This window comes from Aplidium turbinatum, chromosome 6, assembly GCF_918807975.1.
Source record: "Aplidium turbinatum chromosome 6, kaAplTurb1.1, whole genome shotgun sequence".
Taxonomy (NCBI): Eukaryota; Metazoa; Chordata; class Ascidiacea; order Aplousobranchia; family Polyclinidae; genus Aplidium; species Aplidium turbinatum.
This window is the reverse complement of record NC_137477.1, coordinates 192167-215941: the sequence shown is the minus strand read 5'-3', so window position 1 is coordinate 215941 and position 23775 is coordinate 192167. Positions and strand designations below refer to the sequence as shown.

General features: G+C 40.2%; 1 protein-coding gene across 1 annotated transcript; it reads right to left on the bottom strand.

Annotated features, from left to right (window-relative positions):
* Positions 1-18163: 18163 nt before the first annotated feature.
* On the bottom strand, positions 18164-20285 carry LOC145772729 (uncharacterized). The gene is made up of 4 exons (XM_082584607.1): positions 20175-20285; positions 19912-20095; positions 18628-18813; positions 18164-18557 (listed from the first exon to the last, which is right to left on the bottom strand). The coding sequence occupies exons 1-4, from the start codon at positions 20262-20264 to the stop codon at positions 18367-18369; spliced, it is 651 nt and encodes a 216-aa protein (XP_082440733.1). The 5' UTR covers positions 20265-20285; the 3' UTR covers positions 18164-18366.
* Between the last annotated feature and the right edge of the window lie 3490 nt (positions 20286-23775).

Genomic DNA, 23775 nt, shown 5'->3' with positions numbered 1-23775 from the left:
AAGCTGTTGTCGAATGTATTTTCGAAATTAATGGGTTAAGCTGACGAAATTTTAACCACATTTGCATTGATGATGCTCCAGCAATGGTTGGTGTTAAAGGAGGATTCATCACTTTTGTAAAAACGAATGGCCTCATGTGATGTCATCTCACTGTTTGTTACATAGGTAGACTACGCTCTTGCGACAAACGCTCTACCTACGCCTTCGATGGAAGTGATGGACGTTGCAGTGAAAGTTATCAACTTCATTCGTACAAGGGTCAAAATTACCGCCTTTTTTAAATTTTAGCCAAAGAAATGGGGACAAACACCTTGGACTTTTTTATCATTCCAAAGTTCGATAGTTATCGCGGGGAAAATGACTTTCTGGGCTGTATGAGCTCAAAGATGAACTGGAAACATTTCTTTTGAAAAACGAAAAACAATTTTCACGCAGAATTTCGCAGTAGGCTACTGATTTCGAATGCGATAAAGGCATTTAAGAATCGATATGATCTCAAGTTTCTGGTTGTCTCTCTATGATGCATATATCCATCAGTAAGCAAGAAGGCGTCAGAGATGCTTGTTTAATGTTCTACCACCTACTTTTGCGAAACTGGGTTTTATGATTTGGCAACTATCAAAACGAAAGCACGTCATCTTCTCAATGTGCAAAGCGACATTGTTCTTGCTGCATCCGACGGAGCCTGATAAAAACTAAAAGAAAATCAAGCGTAAGTTTCGCGCTAAGGACTAAATTATTGACTGTTTTCATAAACTTAGTTTCGTTTATTTTTTCTTTAAAAAAATACAATTTTATTTCTACTGTAGACCGGAACTTTGAAAGTTACACTCAAAACGGCCACGACTCAGAAAAGGTTGAGAACCACTGCTCTAGATAAACGTGTTGTTGCACTGTCTAAATCCGTGTGATTGTGGACCGTAGACGGAGTTCTTCACTTTCTATTTTAGAACAACCCAGATACTTCGACACACCTGACTGCAAGGCGCCCCCTTCATTCTCCGCCAGACAGCGTGAAACGCATGTCTGATGACAGCGTGGAACGCATGTCTGATGACAAGTCTCCAGCAATAACAAAAATTTCTGTGCAGGAGAATGAAATTAGGAGACCAAGCAAGAGATGACTGGGTTGGTGAGAGACATTAATGCAAAGATTCTAGATCTTTCTGTCATCATGAAATAAAGGTGGTCAAAATTCAGACGAATTTATTTGTCTGTCCATGGCGCACAAGAATCACAAGCACTTGTAAAAACCATAACGTTAACGACAAGTCGACAACCACCTTCAAGCCACCTAACGGAGTGGAAAGTCTGCGCGTTTTAGATGATGGAACCAAAGACTAGCTCTGTCGTGATTTGGCTGAACCTAATATCCAAAATAACCTTAATATCTTAACATCAAAATAACTTAATCGACTTAAAATCGAATTAAATAACGAATTAAAATCGACTTAATTAAACGAATTAAATATCGACTTAAAATCTAAACTTATCTAAATCTAATCTAAATCTAATCTAATCTAATCTAATCTAATCTAATCTAATCTAATCTAATCTAATCTAATCTAAATCTAATCTAATCTAAATCTAATCTAATCTAAATTAAATCTAATCTAAATTAAATATTAAACGAATTAAATATCGACTTAAAATTGAATTAAATAACATCAAAATAACTTAATATCTAGAAAACCATTTTCAAGTATTCTAGATAAACAATTTTTTGTGTTTATAGCTGTAAAATTACCAAGGTAAAACACTCGGCGTTGACTTTTGTAAGGCTGGAACGGACAACCAAACAAAATTTTTAAGAACAAAGTTTGAGTCAGGTTTTTGTTTATTTATTAAAACAAGGCGTATATTTGGTTTTGACAGATAACTAGTTCTAAAAAATGTATTATAATTATTATTAAAGTTTGTATGATAAAACCGGATAAAACCTAATATATATTCACAATGTTGGCTTTCACCGCTTTATTGGCTTATTTAATGTCATGCTTTTGTATGGTAAAGCTTAAAATAAACTAAATGTTGGCTTTGACCACTCTATGTTGGCTTTGTAAGCCTAAATCAAACCTAAAGTAAGCCTCTGGGTTTCTCCCAGAACTGAGTATCATTTCGTCACTGTAATCTGTAGATAACTTTGCTGATATCACAGAAACCTGCTAGGTTAAAGGCTATCGCCGATTTAAAATCAGTTGTTGGTAGCCTACTTGATTACCATGCCTTCATTTAAGGCTACCGTAGGCTACTACATTGGCTACACAGCATCTGGTACGGTTAATTTGAAATGACCAAACACACTGAGTAGCGTACTCCCGGGCCTCTGCTTTAAAATCTTAATAATCACATGCAAGCTAAGTTATTTAGCGTACCGTAAAGTCAGTGTAGCCAGTGTAGTCAGCAGTCAGCAGTCGCCAGCAGTCAGTAGTCAGCAGTCAGTAGTCAACAGTGTAGTCAGTGTAGACCAGTAGGCTACGAAAAGTCCAACTGATCGACGAGCCGTAAATGATACAGCATTTAATGAAAAAAATATCTAGTGTGCTCGGACGGACATTTTTAGGCTAGCCTACATAATTAAGCTTATTTAGTGCTTAACAACATTTTAGCCCAATCTACTTTATCGAACGCTTTTAAATCCGCTTCACGCAACCCAAGAGAGATGTAAGATAATATGGTTCAGTTCAGTTCAGTTGTTTTTTATTTCTGACCATCATAGGTGGAGAAGTAGCCTGCTACAATGCTGCTGAAATTTTTCCTGTCACGTGACGATATCCTGTTACGTGATTGGAGCGGACGAATATGTTAGGTTTCAGAAAATTATTCTTGCGCAGATTAGAATATGTTAGCTTTTACACACCAACTATCTCGAAAACCATACTACATTGGGGCACAAATTTTTGTCAGGAGATGCATGAAGTCTTTAAAAGTAGAAAAATCCAAAAAAGTCATTTTTGGCAAAATGGCGGATATTAGGTTTACTAAAATCAAGGCAGAGCTGCTCTAGTAGCTTTCTAGTAGCCTTCCGGTGTAGTCCAGGAACATCGCGAATCTGGGATGGTAGAAAGATAAACCCTCTGCCCCAGAGGCTTACACGACAATGACAAACGGCATCCCACCAAGTACATTAGCGATTATTGTTATAAGTACTGGTTTCATCATAATGGGGCATGCTGAACTTTGCACCAAAGTGAATCAAAGCTTGCGAAGTAAAATTATTAACCAGTAACCATTCCATTTTGACAACAAAAATCACGACTTCTTAATCATCGCTCCACTTTGACAACAACGGTCACGACTTCTTCAATCTTCATCATCACTCCACTTCAACAACAAAGATCACGACCATCATCGCTCCACTTTGAAGACAAAGATCACTACTTCTTCATCATCGCTCTATTTGACAACAAAAATCCCGACTTCTTCATCATCGCTCTATTTTGACAAAAAAAATCTGGACTTCTTTATCATCGCTCCACTTTGACAACAAAGGTCACGACTTCTTCATCAACGCTCCAATTTGACAACAAAGATCACGACTTCTTCATCATCGCTCCACTCTGGCAACAAAGATCACGACTTCTTTATCATCTCTCCACTTTGACAACAAAGATCACGACTTCTTCATCATCGCTCCACTGACAACAACGGTCACGACTTCTTCATCATCGCTCCACTTTGACAACAAAGGTCACGACTTCTTCATCATCGCTCCACTTTGGCAACAAAAATCACGACTTCTTCATCATTGCTCCACTTTGATAACAAAGATCACGACTTCTTCATCATCGCTCCACTTTGGCAACAAAGATCACGACTTCTTCATCATCGCTCCACTTTGACAACAAAGGTCACGACTTCTTCATCATCGCTCCACTTTGGCAACAAAAATCACGACTTCTTCATCATTGCTCCACTTTGATAACAAAGATCACGACTTCTTCATCATCGCTCCACTTTGGCAACAAAAATCACGACTTCTTCATCATTGCTCCACTTTGGCAACAAAAATCACGACTTCTTTATCATCGCTCCACTTTGGCAACAAAGGTCACGACTTTTTCATCGTCGTTCTACTTTGGTAACAAAGGTCACGACTTCTTCATCATCGTTGCACTTTAACAACAAAGGTCACGACTTCTTCATCATTGCTCCACTTTGACAACAAAGATCACAACTTGTTTATCATTGCTCCACTTTGGCAACAAAGATCACGACTTCTTCATCGTCGCTCCACTTTACAACAAAGATCATGACTTCTTAATCATCACTCTACTTTGATAACAAAGTTCACGACTTCTTCATCATCTCTCCACTTTGACAACAAAGATCACGACTTCTTCATCATCGCTCCACTGACAACAACGGTCACGACTTCTTCATCATCGCTCCACTTTGACAACAAAGGTCACGACTTTTTCATCATCGCTGCACTTTGATAACAAAGATCATGACTTCTTCATCGTCGCTCCACTTTACAACAACGATTACGACTTCTTAATCATCACTCTACTTTGATAACAAAGTTCACGACTTCTTCATCATCGCTCCACTTTAGCAACAAAGATCACGACTTCTTAATCATCACTCTACTTCGGCAACAAAGGTCACGACTTCTTCATCATCGTTGCACTTTAACAACAAAGGTCACGACTTCTTCATCATCGCTCCACTTTGACAACAAAGATCACGACTTCTTAATCATCACTCTACTTCGGCAACAAAGATCACGACTTCTTCATCATTGCTCCACTTTGACAACAAAGATCACGACTTCTTTATCATCGCTTTATTTGGCAACAACGATCACGACTTCTTCATCATCGCTTCAATTTGATAAAAACATCACGACTTCTTCATCATCACTCTACTTTGGCAACAAAGATCATGACTTCTTCATCATCGCTCCACTTTGGCAACAAAGATCACGACTTCTTCATCATTGCTCCACTTTGGCAACAAAGATCACGACTTCTTCATCATTGCTCTACTTTGGCAACAAAGATCACGACTTCTTAATCGCTCCACTTTGACAACAAAGATCACGACTTCTTCATCGTCGCTCCACTTTACAACAAAGATCATGACTTCTTAATCATCACTCTACTTTGATAACAAAGTTCACGACTTCTTCATCATCGCTCCACTTTAGCAACAAAGATCACGACTTCTTCATCATCGCTTTATTTGGCAACAACGATCACGACTTCTTCATCATCGCTTCAATTTGACAACAAAGGTCACGACTCCTTCATCATCGCTCCACTTTGGCAACAAAGATCACGATTTCTTCATCGTCGCTTCACTTTGGCAACAAAGATCACGACTTCTTCATCATCGCTCCACTTTGGCAACAAAGATCACGACTTCTTCATCATCACTCTACTTTAACAACAAAGATCACGACTTCTTAATCATCGCTCCACTTCGGCAACAAAGATCACGACTTCTTAATCATCGCTCCACTTCGGCAACAAAGATCATGATTTCTTCATCATCGCTCCACTTTGACAACAAAGATCATGACTTCTTCATCATCACTCTATTTTGATAACAAAGATCACGACTTCTTCATCATCGCTCCACTTCGGCAACAAAGATCACGACTTCTTCATCATCACTCTACTTCGGCAACAAAGATCACGACTTCTTAATCATCGCTCCACTTTGGCAACAAAGATCATGACTTCTTCATCATCACTGTACTTTGATAACAAAGATCACGACTTCTTCATCATCGCTCCACTTTAGCAACAAAGATCACGACTTCTTAATCATCGCTCCACTTCGGCAACAAAGATCACGACTTCTTCATCATCGCTTCACTTTGGCAACAAAGATCATGACTTCTTCATCATTGCTCTACTTTGATAACAAAGATCACGACTTCTTCATCATTGCTCCACTTCGGCAACAAAGATCACAACTTGTTCATCATCGCTCCACTTTGGCAACAAAGATCACAACTTCTTCATCATTGCTGCACTATGACAACAAAGGTCACGACTTCTTCATCATTGCTCCACTTTGACAACAAAGATCACGACTTTTCATCATCGCTCTATTTGGCAACAACGATCACGACTTCTTCATCATCGCTCCACTTTGATAAAAAGATCACGACTTCTTCATCATCGCTCCACTTTGGCAACAAAGGTCACGACTTCTTCATCACCGCTCCACTTTGGCAACAAAGATCACGACTTCTTCATCATTGCTCCACTTTGACAACAAAGGTCATGACTCCTTCGTCAACGCTCCACTTTGACAACAAAGGTCACGACTTCTTCATCATCGCTCCACTTTGGCAACAAAGATCACGACTTCTTCATCATCGCTCCACTTTGGCAACAATGATCATGACTTCTTAATCATCGCTCCACTTTGGCAACAAAGATCACGACTTCTTCATTATCGCTCCACTTTGGCAACAAAGATCACGACTTCTTCATCATCGCTCCACTTTGACAACAAAGGTCACGACGTCATCGTCGCTTCACTTTAGCAACAAAGATCACGACTTCTTCATCGTCGCTTCACTTTGGCAACAAAGATCACGACTTCTTCATCATCGCTCCACTTTGGCAACAAAGATCATGACTTCTTCATCATCGCTCCACTTTGGCAACAAAGATCATGACTTCTTCATCATTGCTTCACTTTGACAACAAAGATCACGACTTCTTCATCATCGCTCCACTTTGACAACAAAGGTCACGACGTCATCGTCGCTTCACTTTAGCAACAAAGATCACGACTTCTTCATCATCGCTTCACTTTGACAACAAAGATCACGACGTCATCGTCGCTTCACTTTGGCAACAAAGATCACGACTTCTTCATCATCGCTCCACTTTGACAACAAAGATCACGACTTTCTTCATCATTGCTCCACTGTAGCAACAAAGATCACGACTTCTTCATCATTGCTCCACTTTGGCAACAAAGATCATGACTTCTTCATCATCGCTCCACTTTGACAACAAAGATCATGACTTCTTCATCATTGCTTCACTTTGACAACAAAGATCACGACTTCTTCATCATCACTCCACTTTGACAACAAAGGTCACGACGTCATCGTCGCTTCACTTTAGCAACAAAAATCACGACTTCTTCATCATCGCTTCACTTTGACAACAAAGATCACGACGTCATCGTCGCTTCACTTTGGCAACAAAGATCACGACTTCTTCATCATCTCTCCACTTTGACAACAAAGATCACGACTTTCTTCATCATTGCTCCACTGTAGCAACAAAGATCACGACTTCTTCATCATTGCTCCACTTTGGCAACAAAGATCACAACTTCTTCATCATTGCTCCACTTTGGCAACAAAGATCACGACTTCTTCATCATTGCTCTACTTTGATAACAAAAAATCACGACTTTTTCATCATCGCTCCCCTTTAGCAACAAAGATCACGACTTCATCATCGTCGCTTAACTTTGGCAACAAAGATTACGACTTCTTCATCATCGCTTCACTTTGGTAACATAGATCACGACTTCATCATCGCTACACTTTAGCCACAAAGATCACGACTTCTTCATCATCGCTTCACTTTAGCAACAAAGATCACGACTTCTTCATCATTGCTCCACTTTGACAACAAAAATCTGGACTTCTTTATCATCGCTCCACTTTGACAACAAAGGTCACGACTTCTTCATCATCGCTCCACTTTGACAACAAAGATCATGACTTCTTCATCATCGCTCCCTTTTTGCAACAAAGATCACGACTTCATCATCGTCGCTTCACTTTGGCAACAAAGATCACGACTTCTTCATCATCGCTTCACTTTGGTAACATAGATCACGACTTCATCATCGCTCCACTTTAGCCACAAAGCTCACGACTTCTTCATCATCGCTTCACTTTGGCAACAAAGATCACGACTTCTTCATCATTGCTCCACTTTGACAACAAAAATCTGGACTTCTTTATCATCGCTCCACTTTGACAACAAAGGTCACGACTTCTTCATCATCGCTCCACTTTGACAACAAAGGTCACGACTCCTTCATCATCGCTCCACTTTGACAACAAAGGTCACGACTTCTTCATCATCGCTCCACTTTGGCAACAAAGGTCACGACTTCTTCATCATCTCTCCACTTTGGCAACAAAGGTCACGACTTTTTCATCATCTCTCCACTTTGACAACAAAGGTCACGACTTCTTCATCATTGCTCCACTTTGACAACAAAGATCACGACTTCCTCACCATCGCTTTACTTTGATAACAAAGGTCACGACGTCATCGTCGCTTCACTTTAGCAACAAAGATCACGACTTCTTCATCATTGCTCCACTTTGACAACAAAAATCTGGACTTCTTTATCATCGCTCCACTTTGACAACAAAGGTCACGACTTCTTCATCATTGCTCCACTTTGACAACAAAGGTCACGACTCCTTCATCATCGCTCCACTTTGACAACAAAGATCACGACTTCTTCATCATCTCTCCACTTTGACAACAAAGGTCACGACTTCTTCATCATCGCTCCACTTTGGCAACAAAGATCACGACTTCTTCATCATTGCTCCACTTTGACAACAAAGATCACAACTCCTTCATCATCGCTCCACTTTGACAACAAAGGTCACGACTTCTTCATCATTGCTCCACTTTAACAACAAAGATCACGACTTCTTCATCATTGCTCCACTTTGGCAACAAAGATCACGACTTCCTCACCATCGCTTTACTTTGATAACAAAGGTCACGATGTCATCGTCGCTTCACTTTAGCAACTAAGATCACGACTTCTTCATCAACGCTTCACTTTGACAACAAAGGTCACGACTTCTTCATCATCGCTCCACTTTTGACAACAAAAGTCACGACTTCTTCATCATCTCTTCACTTTGACAACAACGATTACGACTTCTTCACCATCGCTTTACTTTGATAACAAAGATCACGACTTCTTCATCATCACTCCACTTTGGCAACAAAGATCACGACTTCTTCATCATCGCTCTACTTTGACAACAAAGATCACGACTTCTTCATCATCGCTTCACTTTGGCAACAAAGATCACGACTTCTTCATCATCACTCTACTTTGACAACAAAGATCACGACTTCTTCATCATCGCTCTACTTTAATAACAAAGGTCACGACTTCTTCATCATCACTCTACTTTAATAACAAAGATCACGACTTCTTCATCATCGCTCTACTTTAATAACATAGATCACGACTTCTTTATCATCGCTTCACTTTGACAACAAAGATCACGACTTCTTCATCATCGCTCCACTTTGACAACAATGATCATGACTTCTTCATCATCGCTCCACTTTGGCAACAAAGATCACGACTTCTTCATCATCGGTCCACTTTGACAACAAAGATCACGACTTTCTTCATCATTGCTCCACTTTGGCAACAAAGATCACGACTTCTTCATCATCACTCTACTTTGATAACAAAGATCACGACGTCTTCATCATCGCTCCACTTTACAACAAAGATCACGACTTCTTCATCATTGCTTCACTTTGGCAACAAAGATCACGACTTCTTCATCATCGCTCCACTTTGGCAACAAAGATCACGACTTCTTCATCATTGCTCCACTTTGGCAACAAAGATCACGACTTCTTCATCATTGCTTCACTTTGGCAACAAAGATCACGACTTCTTCATCATCGCTCCACTTTGGCAACAAAGATCACGACTTCTTCATCATTGCTTCACTTTGGCAACAAAGATCACGACTTCTTCATCATCGCTCCACTTTGACAACAAAGATCACGACTTCTTCATCATCGCTTCACTTTGGCAACAAAGATGACGACTTCTTCATCATCGCCTCATTTTAGCAACACAGATGACGACTTCTTCATCATAGCTCCACTTTGGCAACAAAGATCACGACTTCTTCATCATCACTCCACTTCAACAACAAAGGTCACGACTTCTTCATCATTGCTTCACTTTGACAACAAAGATCATGACTTCTTCATCATTCCTCCACTTTGACAACAAAGATCATGATTTCTTCATCATCGCTTCACTTTGGCAACAAAGATCACGACTTCTTCATCATTGCTTCACTTTGGCAACAAAGATCACGACTTCTTCATCATAGCTCCACTTTGACAACAAATATCATGACTTCTTCATCATCTCTCCACTTTGCCAACAAAGATCACGACTTCTTCATCATCGTTTCACTTTGGCAACAAAGGTCACAACTTCTTCATCATCGCTCCACTTTGGTAACAAAGGTCACGACTTCTTCAGTCTTCATCATCACTCCATTTCAGCAACAAAGATCACGACTTCTTCATCATCGTTCTACTTTGGTATCAAAGGTCACGACTTCTTCATCATCGCTTCACTTTGACAACAAAGATCACGACTTCTTCATCATCGCTCCACTGTGGCAACAAAGATCACGACTTCTTCATCATCGCTCCACTTTGACAACAAAGGTCACGACTTCTTCATCATCGTTCCACTTTGGCAACAAAGGTCACGACTTCTTCATCATCGCTCCACTTTGGCAACAAAGGTTACGACTTCTTCATCATCGCTCCACTTTGGCAACAAAGATCACGACTTCTTCATCATCGCTCCACTTTGGCAACAAAGGTCACGACTTCTTCAATCTTCATCATCACTCCACTTCAGCAACAAAGATCACGACTTCTTCATCATCGTTCTACTTTGGTATCAAAGGTCACGACTTCTTCATCATCGCTTCACTTTGGCAACAAAGATCACGACTTCTTCATCATCGCTCCACTTTGACAACAAATATCATGACTTCTTCATCATCTCTCCACTTTGCCAACAAAGATCACGACTTCTTCATCATCGTTCCACTTTGGCAACAAAGGTCACAACTTCTTCATCATCACTCCACTTCAGCAACAAAGATCACGACTTCTTCATCATCGTTCTACTTTGGCAACAAAGGTCACGACTTCTTCATCATCGCTTCACTTTGACAACAAAGGTCACGACTTCTTCATCATCGCTCCACTTTAGCAACAAAGGTCACGACTTCTTCATCATCGCTTCACTTTGACAACAAAGATCACGACTTCTTCATCATTGCTTCACTTTGGCAACAAAGATCACGACTTCTTCATCATCGCTCCACTTTGACAACAAATATCATGACTTCTTCATCATCTCTCCACTTTGCCAACAAAGATCACGACTTCTTCATCATCGTTCCACTTTGGCAACAAAGGTCACAACTTCTTCATCATCGCTTCACTTTGACAACAAAGATCACGACTTCTTCATCATCGCTCCACTTTGACAACAAAGATCACGACTTCTTCATCATTGCTTCACTTTGGTAACAAAGGTCACGACTTCTTCAATCTTCATCATCACTCCACTTTGACAACAAAGATCACGACTTCTTCATCATCGCTCCACTTTGGTATCAAAGGTCACGACTTCTTCATCATTCCTCCACTTTGACAACAAAGATCACGACTTCTTCATCATCGTTCTACTTTGGTATCAAAGGTCACGACTTCTTCATCATCGCTTCACTTTGACAACAAAGATCACGACTTCTTCATCATCGCTCCACTCTGGCAACAAAGATCACGACTTCTTAATCATCGGTTTCATCATAGTCATGATCAGATTTCAGGACTGATTTCACCGTTTGACCAATGGCATGTATCATTTCACATTAGTTTGTTTTGATACTACCTGAACAGCTATTGAGCAAACTGCAAACTTTGTGTGTATTTGAAGCCTGTTAGAAAGGAAATGGATTCCGAAAAGAATGGTCACTGTGCGCAACTGATCACCTCAGGATAACTGTTTGACGCAAACATCGACTGGAATTATTTTCCTGATCCATCCCAGGCTGATGAACAGTGCATTGTAGTTGATCTCTTGTTGCCTACATTTTTCGGGAAACCATAGATTTACTTTGGAGACTATAGCCTATTGTAATTTGTTTGAATCCAACCTAGAAACTTTCGAAAGTAAATGAGTAACCAGTATAAGCTAAACTTTAACAAATTTTTTACTACATGTTCTCCGAACTTGAAATTTGTAAATTCCGCATAACATTTGATCAATAAACAATTTCCCTTACAGAATATAGTCATAAAGTTACCATGCAAAGAGGCAGTGACGTCATTGCTTGATAGCGGAACCAAGGGAAGTATTTGTTTACTACGTTTCTCCACAGCGATTAAAAAACCTTTTCTGAAAGAGCTCGCTCGTTTTTCTCACCAAACTGCATTGATTATATTTTACCAACAACGTCAGTGTAAGCTTGCACTATTGCATGGGCACTATTGCAACATAGTCTACAATTATGACGGGGCGACATTTTTAAGAAACTATGAACATGGACGAAGGATTTTGTAAATTTAAGATCAATCGCAGTGGAGAATCATGATATTCGACGCCTTATTCAGGCAGAGGCAATGATGATCTGTTGAAGATTGTAACCATGGGTTTAAAGTGGAAGAGCCGATGATGATCTGTTGAAGATTGTAACTATGGGTTTAAAGTGGAAGAGCCGATGATGATCTGTTGAAGATTGTAACCATGGGCTTAAAGTGGAAGAGCCGATATGATCATTTGAAGACTGAAACCATGGGTTTAAAGTGGAAGAGCCGATGATGATCTGTTGAAGTCTGTAACCATCGGTTTAAAGTGGAAGAGGCGATGATGATCTGTTTAAGATTGTAACCATGGGTTTAAATTGGAAGAGCCGATGATGATTGTTGAAGATTGTAGCTTAACCATCGGTTAAAAATGGAAGAGCCGATTATGATCAGTGAGATTAAAGATTTAAGTGAAAATATTATCAGTGAGTTTAAAGTGGAAATAAGTGAATTTTTTTGATTAGGCTAAAAACAAACTCGGCCATAACAGCATTACATTGAATATTAATGTTCTTTTGTACAAAGCGTTGCATCCGTTCGAAAATATACGTTGGTCTCAGCGCTTTGTAGATGTAATCGAGTACTTTGTTATCCTGAATCAATTTTGTTGTTGAATCTTCTTCTTCTCTCGTTTGACTTGTAGCAGCTTAGATTGGCAATGCCTCCTCGTGCAGCCAAGATACGGTAGTTGGGTCCAGTTGTCGAATACCAGTGATTCCACTTGGGGGTCGTAAGATGGAACATTCGTGGAGTATGTGTTGCATTGTTTGTTCTACCGCTCCGCAGACACATATCGGCGAATTATGCAACCCCCACCTAAACAGATTAGCTCCAGTACAGCCAACGTCACATCTGATCCTGTTCAATGTGACCCATGCCTTTCTTGAGAGGTCTGCTCCAGGAGGGATAGAGAGTGCTGGCATAACTGAAAACTGGGGAGGGACTGTTGTTGAATGCCAAGAAGAAATAGTTTTGTGGACTAGTGCTCTTCAACCTTTTTGTTATGGTGCACTCTTAAAATATTGTGACAAACTCATCCATCCCATTTACTTAAATGGCAAATTGAGATGAAAAACGATATGAAAATCATCTTGCAAAGGGACAAATACGCCATGATATTGCGTAAAACAAGCAAACAAAATTGAAAAAATAATATTCAATGACTTTTTTCGTTGAATGCTAATAACCAAGAACGGTTATGTGGCCTTCGGCTGAGTAGCCGAGGGGTGAGAGTCCTGGCACTGCAATCGAAAGGGCGCCGGTTCGACACCGCTAAGGAGCATGCTCATCGAGACTGCGTCTTTGGCAAGACATTTAATAGCATGTTTGAAGGTAGACATGAAGATTGGCTTCCTTGCTTTTCCTCCACCACAGTGAATCTAAATGTTTAAACATTGGGTGTAAGCCTGGATAACACAAACATTGGGTGTAAGCCTGGATAACACAAACATTGGGTGTAAGCCTGGATAACACAAACATTGGGTGTAAGCCTAGATAACACAAACATTGGGTGTAAGCCTGGATAACACAAACATTGGGTGTAAACCTGAATAACACAAACATTGCGTGTAAGCCTGGATAACACAAACATTGGGTGTAAGCCTGGATAACACAAACATTGGGTGTAAGCCTAGATAACACAAACATTGGGTGTAAACCTGAATAACACAAACATTGGGTGTAAGCCTGGATAACACAAACATTGGGTGTAAGCCTGGATAACACAAACATTGGGTGTAAGCCTGGATAACACAAACATTGGGTGTAAGCCTGGATAACACAAACATTGGGTGTAAGCCTGGATAACACAAAAAGAAACCTACTCAAACCAAAGAATGATATCCGTTTCAATTTTTCCCTTCATCCATATGCGTGATTGAATTATTTTCAATATTCGATTTTACACAAACAAGATAAGTTACCTTCGCATGAATACGTAGTTGGCATTTAAAGGAGCATGGTAGATGCCTTCTTTGCTATGTATTCTGGCGAATATAACCGGTGTATCCAGAAATCAGAGTATGGCGTCTTTTTAAATAATGCTTTCGACGGGACATCAATTAAATCTTCGAGTTCTGCAGTAAGTCTATCATATGTGAAGCGTTCTGTTCAGCGTTGAAATATTCTTTAAAAGCCTAATCCCTTTGGCCATGCTCTTCTTTTAAAAAACTCCCAACTATTTTCTCAACAGAAACATACGGCTAAGAACTTTACCTCTTGGAGAGCCACTGTATTTCCGTATGCAAGAGCAATTCTGGGAATGACGCATCTACGAATTTTCACACAACTTTGTGAATGTCCTGCGATTTTTTACATGGCTTTAAATATAGTTAGGTAACAATAGCAATAACTTCTTGGAGTAGTTTTGTGTAAGTCGTAACATTTTCATCATCTACTTCCTCTTCATTTTCTTTGCGACAAGAGCTTCGTAAAGTAGGATGCTATGAAAAGAAACACATTTACGAGAAAGTTCTTTACTTTTAACGACACTGTTGATACATTCTGCATTACAGCTGCACCATCAGTAATAACTGATTTATATTTTCCCCAACTGAGTGATTTCTCCTTCATATAACCATGGAATATCTTAAAAATAAAATTTGGTGGTGGCATCCACTCGAAACGGTTTGCAAAATAAGTGATGCTTTGTACGTGCAGAATCAGCAAATCTACAAAAAAAAATGAGTTCATCAGTTGTTTTATCTAACTGGGTGGCGAATGAAGGGGATTCCTTTACTTTTTTACCAACTGATCCTCTAAGTTTGTTTCTATACTTAGACGTCGGCGATAAACTGTTGTATCCGTCAGAGGAATTTTTGAAACTTTATCATTTATTTCTTTGCCGCCAGGTATCAAATCTGCTGCTTCAATTTCAATGTGACTGAATATAATAATAATTTCAACCTGTTACAAATTAAATACTTGTCATTGGTTGATTAATAGATTGTTTTTGCTAACAAAAAAGCATTTGTGAAAGGCTTCTGTTTTGTGTGACCAGTTTGTAATGCACCCTTGTGTACCCTTTTGTAATGGTGCACCCCCAGCATATTTTAATGCACCCTAGAGTGCACCGTGCACACCGGTTAAAAAGCATTGGACTAGACTACCATTGAAGTCTGCAGAAAGATTTGACAAAATATCGAGACTCCCTCTTCAACCGTTCCTCTCAGCCATCCTTGATGGTAGGGACGAGTGATTGCAGCGGTGGGTCTCACTAGCACAGTACGGTCGTAGAACATCTTTGAAGAAGCTTAGACAGCCAAGGGCATAACAACCCATCTTTAACCCGTCCCTCTCACTCATCTGAAACGGCCCGATGCCGGAAGAGTGATTGCAGAGGGAGATCTTTAACCGTTCCTCTCCGTTGTCCCACTCGCCCTGGGATGACAGGATTGCAGCGGCCCATCCAAAGAAGACTCTGGGGTCAGCGAAAGCTACCCTTCCTCTGGCCGCTCTTCTCTGGCATCTCCGCTAAATGAGATGTCAGACTGCAGTGGCCCTTTTCCACAAGCAGATGCCCTTCCTCAAGCAGGCATCAAGAAGAAACACACACAAACAAACTAATATTAAATTAAAATCAATAATTTACCAAAACGTGCTAATTCTCGAGCTTGACCCGCCATCTCCTAGTCTGCTTCAACACCAGCAAGAAGAAAGTTGAGACAGGTAGATCAGCTTGAGGCAGCCAATAACCATCATTTATATGCCCACAGATTACCATCTACCGCGGTGGTTCTCAACCTTTTTGTTTTGGTGGACCCCTTTTGGTGCCTTCGAAGCGGCCCCTAAAAATTTCTATTTGAAATTCTGGTATATCGCGTCTCCTTATGGAATCATATGTTACATAAGTTTCGAAGCACAACACTCAGAAAAATTTGTTGAATTCGCAACGCACTTGGCGATTGACAGAATTATGTTATGAGCTGAATGTTGGCACACAGGATCAAACATCAGTAATTTATATGCTCATCTGATGTTTTTCTATAAACTTCATCAAAAGTTAATCGAATAGTTGCAACCGTTACAAAAAATGTCTCCCTTTTTTCATTTATAATCAATATTAATTCGTTATAATCGCAGTCATTGCAAAACTGTGAGTGGTAATACACTGCTGACCAACATTTGCATTTATAAGTTAATCATTGATCCACAATATGCTGTTTCAAAAGAATTAAGTTGGACATAGTCAACGTAGCCTTATTAAAAGGTTTAAATCATTTATATGATATTTTCAGTTAAGAAACCAAACCTTTGTGCAATTTCCTTTGCAATTTCAAACGAGAAACGACGCACCAGTGCGTTGCGACTTACAGTTTGAGAATCACTGTAGGCTAATAGGCTACATAAACAAAGCACAAACAATTTTTAAATTTTGTAATTTATTAATCATGCTGAAAACTCGGATACTTTCACGGACTCGATAGCTCAGTGGTTACGCGCCGGGCTCAAGATCACACGGCGCTGGTTCGACTCTCGGGGTGTGCGCTTGAGCAACGCATTTCAGGACTGCTCTCCATTCAGCGGCACCTAGTGAATGGAATAATTTCTCGGCAACAAGACTTCAACAATCGGAAAACTTCACTCTGCCAATCTCGGTAACCGGCCCTGCGTCAAGTGCCTCTACAAGTATGCGAACAAGTACCAGGAATAACCTATCAAGGCTTTGTCAGTCCGAGGATAAAGATTCAAAACCAAACCAAACCAAACCAAGTCCTTCGCCTCCCTGGTAGGCATTTTCCATGCCTGCTGAATGTTTGGGTGTGTGGACGGCTCCCGGAGCGGACGCATTAATGATGAGTCATGTAACAAATTCATTTTATTTGGGAAATTGTAAACCTGCAAGGTATAGTGGTATCCATCCGGAACTCTGAGAGTTGCGCGAAAAAAAAGTAACCGGCCACCGAACTGGTTATTAGGCCGAGCCGGTTATTAGGCCGAGCCGGTTATTAATAGTTATTATAACTTTTAAGTTATTTTGGCAGCCGATTGTAGCATCGAATAGACAGCGATAGACACGTGTTTCGCCCATGAGGCTGGGCTCATCAGTATCGCACAGTATCGCACCGGTTAAGAATACGGTGCGATACTGATGAGCCCAGCCTCATGGGCGAAACACGTGTCTATCGCTGTCTATTCGATGCTACAATCGGCTGCCAAAATAACTTAAACGTTTAATTGGAGGTCTTTATGGCTAGCGTGGAAGCTACACCGTTCTGGTTAGCGAAGCGTTACTGCTGCTCGCTGTGCTAGTGAGTAATCAGCCTTGTGCTGATAGCCGGGAAGAACGCCTTTCTTCACGTTATTATAACTATTAGGCTACCATGCTGTAAAGGTTGGAACTTGGTAGGTTAAAGTAATGAAACAAACGCTGATGTCTGTCAACCTATTTTCAGGTTTTTCGATATTATTGAGAATGAAAAGTTATAGAAGGACCCTTCATTAGGATCCAACTGATTGAAATTAACAAGTAAACAAAATCCACCAATTATTATTAAAGTTTTGACTTTGTCGGTTTCTTCAGTATTTTGTTCAAACAAATAGAACTTTACAATCTTTTTTAATAAGATACATCAAACAATATACTGTAAACCTTTAACTTTAGCCTACAGTTATTCCTAAGTGTTCCTCAGAGGTCAATCTCAAGCCATTTGCATTTACTGTAATGCACTGTAGATTTGTGAACAAATTAATCTACTTGAAACAAATCCATTGACCCCAGCACTTCTTGCTTCAGGCCTGTCCATTAGCATCACCAAACTGTATGATATGGTAGCATTTTATTTATTACAATTATAGAAGATTTATTGATTAACAAAAAATACACTCGTTGTTTGCTCTCGCGAACGATTTTCTTTGTTTGGGCCTCTTGTTGCAAGTGAGTCACAAAAATTACTGCCTTTAACTTAAGCGAAGGTGGATGTGATGAAATTATTGAAATGAAGAGATGATTGACAATGTCCTTGTTTTATTCTTCCAAATATGACAAAGCGCAGGAGCCTTTAATGCGAACGAGTCGTACCCCAACCTCATCACTGATCCATGGTGGGTACAGATAGACTAAGCTTCGGTAAACGATGTCATGACGGGCGCATTCCAAACCAGTTATGACGAAACTATTGCATCGTCTGATAAAGAAGGTTTGGAAAAGATTGTCACCTGCAAACCAAACGTGATTGTTAAACTTGGCATCGAGTTACCGATCTGAATTATTTGATCACAATGGTACCCAGGATGTGCACGAGCTCATAGATGTATCCGGAATAGAAATCCTCGGCCTCGTAGAATGTCATCAAACTGTAGTCCCCAGCGCAAGGGTTGCGTTCGTCTCCTGTGCTTCGCGCGTTCATCAGAGGAAAAGCGTCTGCACGCTCCTCGGGATGGCTCGTGTTGGAATCATCCACAACCATGTTTCCTGCAACACATTGTTACGTCACTGGACTGCGTACAGAAACCCCATAACCGTAAAAACTCGAAATACTTGATTTTGTTTCCAAGTAATATTCTCAATGAAGAGTTTTGTTTCGACTTCATTTTGCTACGAGATCGACACTTTAGATACCGGTAGTTGTGTTGTTATGATTTCGTAACTTTTCCACACTTTCTTGTTCCGGTGATAATCCGCCTCCTTTAGGGCGCGCATATTTGATTATTACCATCAACTTATGAGACGATTTTTTGTAATGTAGTTGGATTTTATAAAATGTTATACGATTAAGCTGAAATTAAATTTTCCACTCAGGCTCTAGCCACTCGCGGACGACTTTCTTTTTATAATCTCGCTTGGCCTGCTTGTAAAGAAAGATATTATTATAAACGTTCGTAGTTTGTGTTCACTCTAATGTATTATGTTAAATGCTTTGTGGTAGCTTGGTTTTATCTGTGTATCGTTGAAGAAAGTCACCTCTCTACCAGATTGAATTTCAGAGAAAGTTGACATTTTTCATGTAATTTTGTTTCTGAGCTTTTCTGTTGTTCGGTAGTTTCCCCCTTGCCAACATAATATTGTTGCCAATATTAAAACAAAAAATTGCTGAAAGTTTTGCGTGTATAAACGACTCCCGTCTTTTTGTTAACAGTTAAAATGCGTGTATATACGTCATTCGTGATATTGCAAAAGATTTCTTGCGCGTATATATACGTCATTGTCGGCCCCGATAGCTCAGTTGGTTAGCGCGTGACTTCGTGAACGAAGAAGCTTCAAGATCAAGGGGCGATGGTTCGACTCTCGGGGTGTGCGCTTGAGCAATGCACGTTAACTACTGCTCTCCATTCAGCGGCATCTAATAGATGGAAAAAGTTTACCGGAACAACACTTCAACAATTGGAAACTTCACTCTGTCAATCTCGGTAACCGGGCCTGCGTCAGTGGTTCAAAGCCTCTACAAGTATGCGAAACTGCCAGTAGATCTGCAAGAAGCTTTCCCAGTCCGAGGATAAAGATTCAATCAATCAATCCGTCTACAAGTGGCTCGAGGTCATAGACTATTTCAATTCCAATCATAAACCTGACCTTGGGAATGAAGATCGTCGGAGTTTTCTGAGTCAAACGCGGCGCGACTCGGCATGTGTTGAAACATGTGCTTGTACTCTTCCATGGTCGCGTCCATCTTCGACTTGTTTGTTTTCAGCGCGATGCAGATATGCAGCCGTTTGTATTCATCCTTTTCGCACATCTCGGGCGTTATTGGACCCATCTGTTATGCAACAGTATCTAAGTCGTCATGGCAGCACTTTCATAAACAGCGCACTTCAATCGACAATTGTGTTACTCACCTCAGTCAGAAGACGACCCAAGTCTTTCATCTTTGCAGGAGACGCAAATGAGACGCAGATAAGAGACAGGAAGTACAAAAGTTTAATCATCTTTGCAAACAAACACCAACCTGAGAGCAAACATGGCAGAAATATTTGGCGTTGATTAGGAAGTTGCTATATCACGCATACAGTGGAGAAGGTGGGAAATTGATTGCCGAAAGGATTCATATCATGACCTCAGGATTATCAAAGCCTGCAATGTTTCTGGAAGCTGAATGCAAGGCACTAACTTGGATAAAGCCTAAACTTTACATTTCATGTTTCTTTAGGTCTGACCGATGGGTAGGCGATAATCTGTTGCAAAAGTTGCACGCACGGTATTACAGGGTTCGTCATAAGGTTGTTCAGCCCATGGATTGTTATTGCAAACATTGAAGAAGAATCTATCGATGCAATGATCAGACCGAATATGTTCGTCGTAGATTCTCAGGTCTCAACAAACAGTGCTACTCGTTGGACTTTGCGTTTACTTTACTGTTAATTTCAAGTAATTTTATTCTAGCGCCCGAAGACTTCGGAATCACACCCGCTCTTGCTGCTTGCAAGCTCCACTCTGAGACATTTCGAAGCTGCATCGCCAATTCACTCTTTGTCGATTGTTTATTGTGTCTGTCGTGAACATTTTGTTACCAAGCCAGGAATTCAAACAATCAATTGTTCGCATCAGATTATGAGCTGCGTACCGGGTTCAGCGAGACACGGTCGTTCTATTGCGACTGTGGTGTAACAAAGCAACAATAAAGCTTGACAGTTGAAGCTCCACTTTGCAAACGAGGAAAAGGTCAAACACGGCGCTAGTTCTGCTACCTGGGTGAGCACTTAAACAACGCATTGCAAGGGCACCTCTTTATTCAGCGGCACCTAGTGTATGAAATAACTCCCCGGCAACAACATTTCAACAATCGAAAACTTTACTCTGCCAATCTCGGTAACCGGCCCTGCGTCAACAGCCTCTACAAGTATGCGAAACTACCAGGAATAACTGTTCCAGCGGGTTAATTGCCCTCTTGATTAGTAATTGCGTAATTGTGATGAAATTTGTAACTTGGCGGCTGACTGATTTAAGTAACGTTGAATTTGCATGTTTTTTTTGTTCTCCGTGACGTGGCTTGCCTGATGACTAAGACGTTTCACCCTTGTTACTTTGGCGCGTGACGGGAGCCGTTGTGTCTGGAGACCATCTGCCTTTTTGTGTTCTTCTCAGTATCGGTAAAGCAAGCGAGAGGAATGCCAGGACAACTTTGCGATATGTGTGTACCGGTACTTCGAATTTGAGTTTAATCGTTGTGAAGAATCATCAGTGTATGCAAAAATCAGGTTTTTATCCCGATTTATTTATCGATTCAGACTTAATAAATCAAAACACAATGAACGATTGCAAGTATGATTGAGGCAGACAAGAAGTAGACAAGCAATAAGCTCCTACTCTTGTGACCAATAACTTATCAAGGCTTTGTCAGTCCGAGGATAAAAATACAGAACCAATAAATCATTTCGGCATTCGAAGAGAGCACTTTCAGTCATTTATTTGCATCGATTCCATTAGATGTGCAATAGTCAACTTAAATTAACATGATGCGTTCTACTGGTGCAAATTAAGCTAAACTATCACAAGATGTATAAAGTGACATCGGGGAGTGACATGCAATAGTCAGCTTGTTGCGTTTGTTCTCTGTGCAAATTAGGGAAGAATTGGCAGAAAGCGTTTCAGCACGAGATTTTTTTATACATAATTGATTCCATCCAATGCACGAGTTCAGTGTCAGGTTCAAACTCGTCATTGATACGAGCCTACAAATGATCGCAACAGCTTTGCTCTTTGTTTGATAAAACTTTTCTAGAGCAGGAGTTTAATCACATTTTTATAAGAAAAAGCAAGAAACACTTTTTTAGATGTATTTTTGGACGTAAAATTGAAAAATTGAGTGCTTACAAGCCGAAAAACTGGACAAAATATTTGCAATTTTTGGGTTGACAAGAGAATGACGTCATTGCTTGGAGCTCAGGATAAAGTCGGGGTTGTTGGTTGAATACGTGATTCAACACTAAAGTTGCATGTTCCGCTGTTTTCCTTCGAAATCGGGTTTTGTTTCCTCGTCACTGGAAAGTAGATGTTGTTGTGGTCTGGTTGTTTCGCTAGTTTTGCTGCATTTCCAACCAAGTTTCGTGATATCATTTTACAAACGCAACTCAGCAACAACACTACATTTTACAGCCTTTGCAAGCCTGTAGACTGAGAAAATCATTGTAAAAGAAATACTAAAGAATGATGCAGTAGGTTATCACAGCAAAAAATATGGTCAAATCTAAACACTTGAGAAACTGCTCACACAAAATGATAACTGAAAAATTATGCAGCACAGTCAATAGATCAAGTATTTGAAAGGTAAATTAATTGTTCAGAGAAGAAGGACCCCAGCAGATTACGCAAGGTCGATGGACAGAAGCACAACGCGAGATAGTGGCACAAACACATCAAAACTACGAAAAGCACAACACGTGAAAATTCAATCAAAACCGATTAAAAGATAGGAGGTTCATCATCATAATCCATCGTCGGTTTGTCCCCCACTAGTGGGGGTGGCCGATTGTTTCCGCGCAGCAATTGTTTTAATCCGCCGGCAAATTGCCTGTTGAGTCTTGGTTGAAACATTAGATGATCAATGCCTCGTGAATTGGGGTTTAACCCTCCTTGGGGTTATTCGAAAATGTTTGTCCGAGTTCGACACCAAGATACATTAAGCGAGCAAATTTAATTGCAAGGACGCGGAAACTTGCAAAAACGATAATTTTAACTTTATCTAATTGAATTTTGTATTTTAGATTTTTTGCAGTTGCTTATATGAAAAACACAAAAGCTGTTACATTTACTCAAAAACCACGACAGATAACCTTTGTATTGACAGAATTTTACCAACTGCATAATTCTATGACAAATTAATAAAAAAAAAGAAAATTCAAAATAAACAAAAACTTTAAAAATTGCTAATATCTCATTTTCGCGTAACGCTTCGCGTGTAAGCACTTTTCGAGTTTTGAACTGTACGCCCAAAATATACCTTCTTTGCTTTTCTTAGTTCTAGTCATTGACCAAACTCAGAAACGTGGATGTCGTCACACGCATGACGTAATTCAGATTTTTTTTTTCTTTTTCGCGCAACGCTCAGAGTTCAAGATGGATACCACTACATCTTGCAGGTTTACAATTTTTCCATATGAAATGGATTTGTTTCCTGTCTCATCATTAGTGCGTCCGCTCCGGGAGCCGTCCACACACCCAAACACTCAGCAGGCACACCATACTTACATGGAAGATACCTACCAGGGAGGCGAGGGACTCACTACGACCGAAGGGACCCACCGCGGTAGATGGTAATCTGTGGATGTAAAGTAAGGGTTATTGGCTGCCTCAAGCTGATCTGCCTGTCTCGACTTTCCTCTTGCTGATCTTGGAGCAGACTAGGAGATGGCGGGTCAAGCATGAGAACTAGCGCGTTATGGTAGATAAATAATTTTTAAATTTTATTTGAGTTTGTTTGTGTGTGTGTATCTTCTTGTT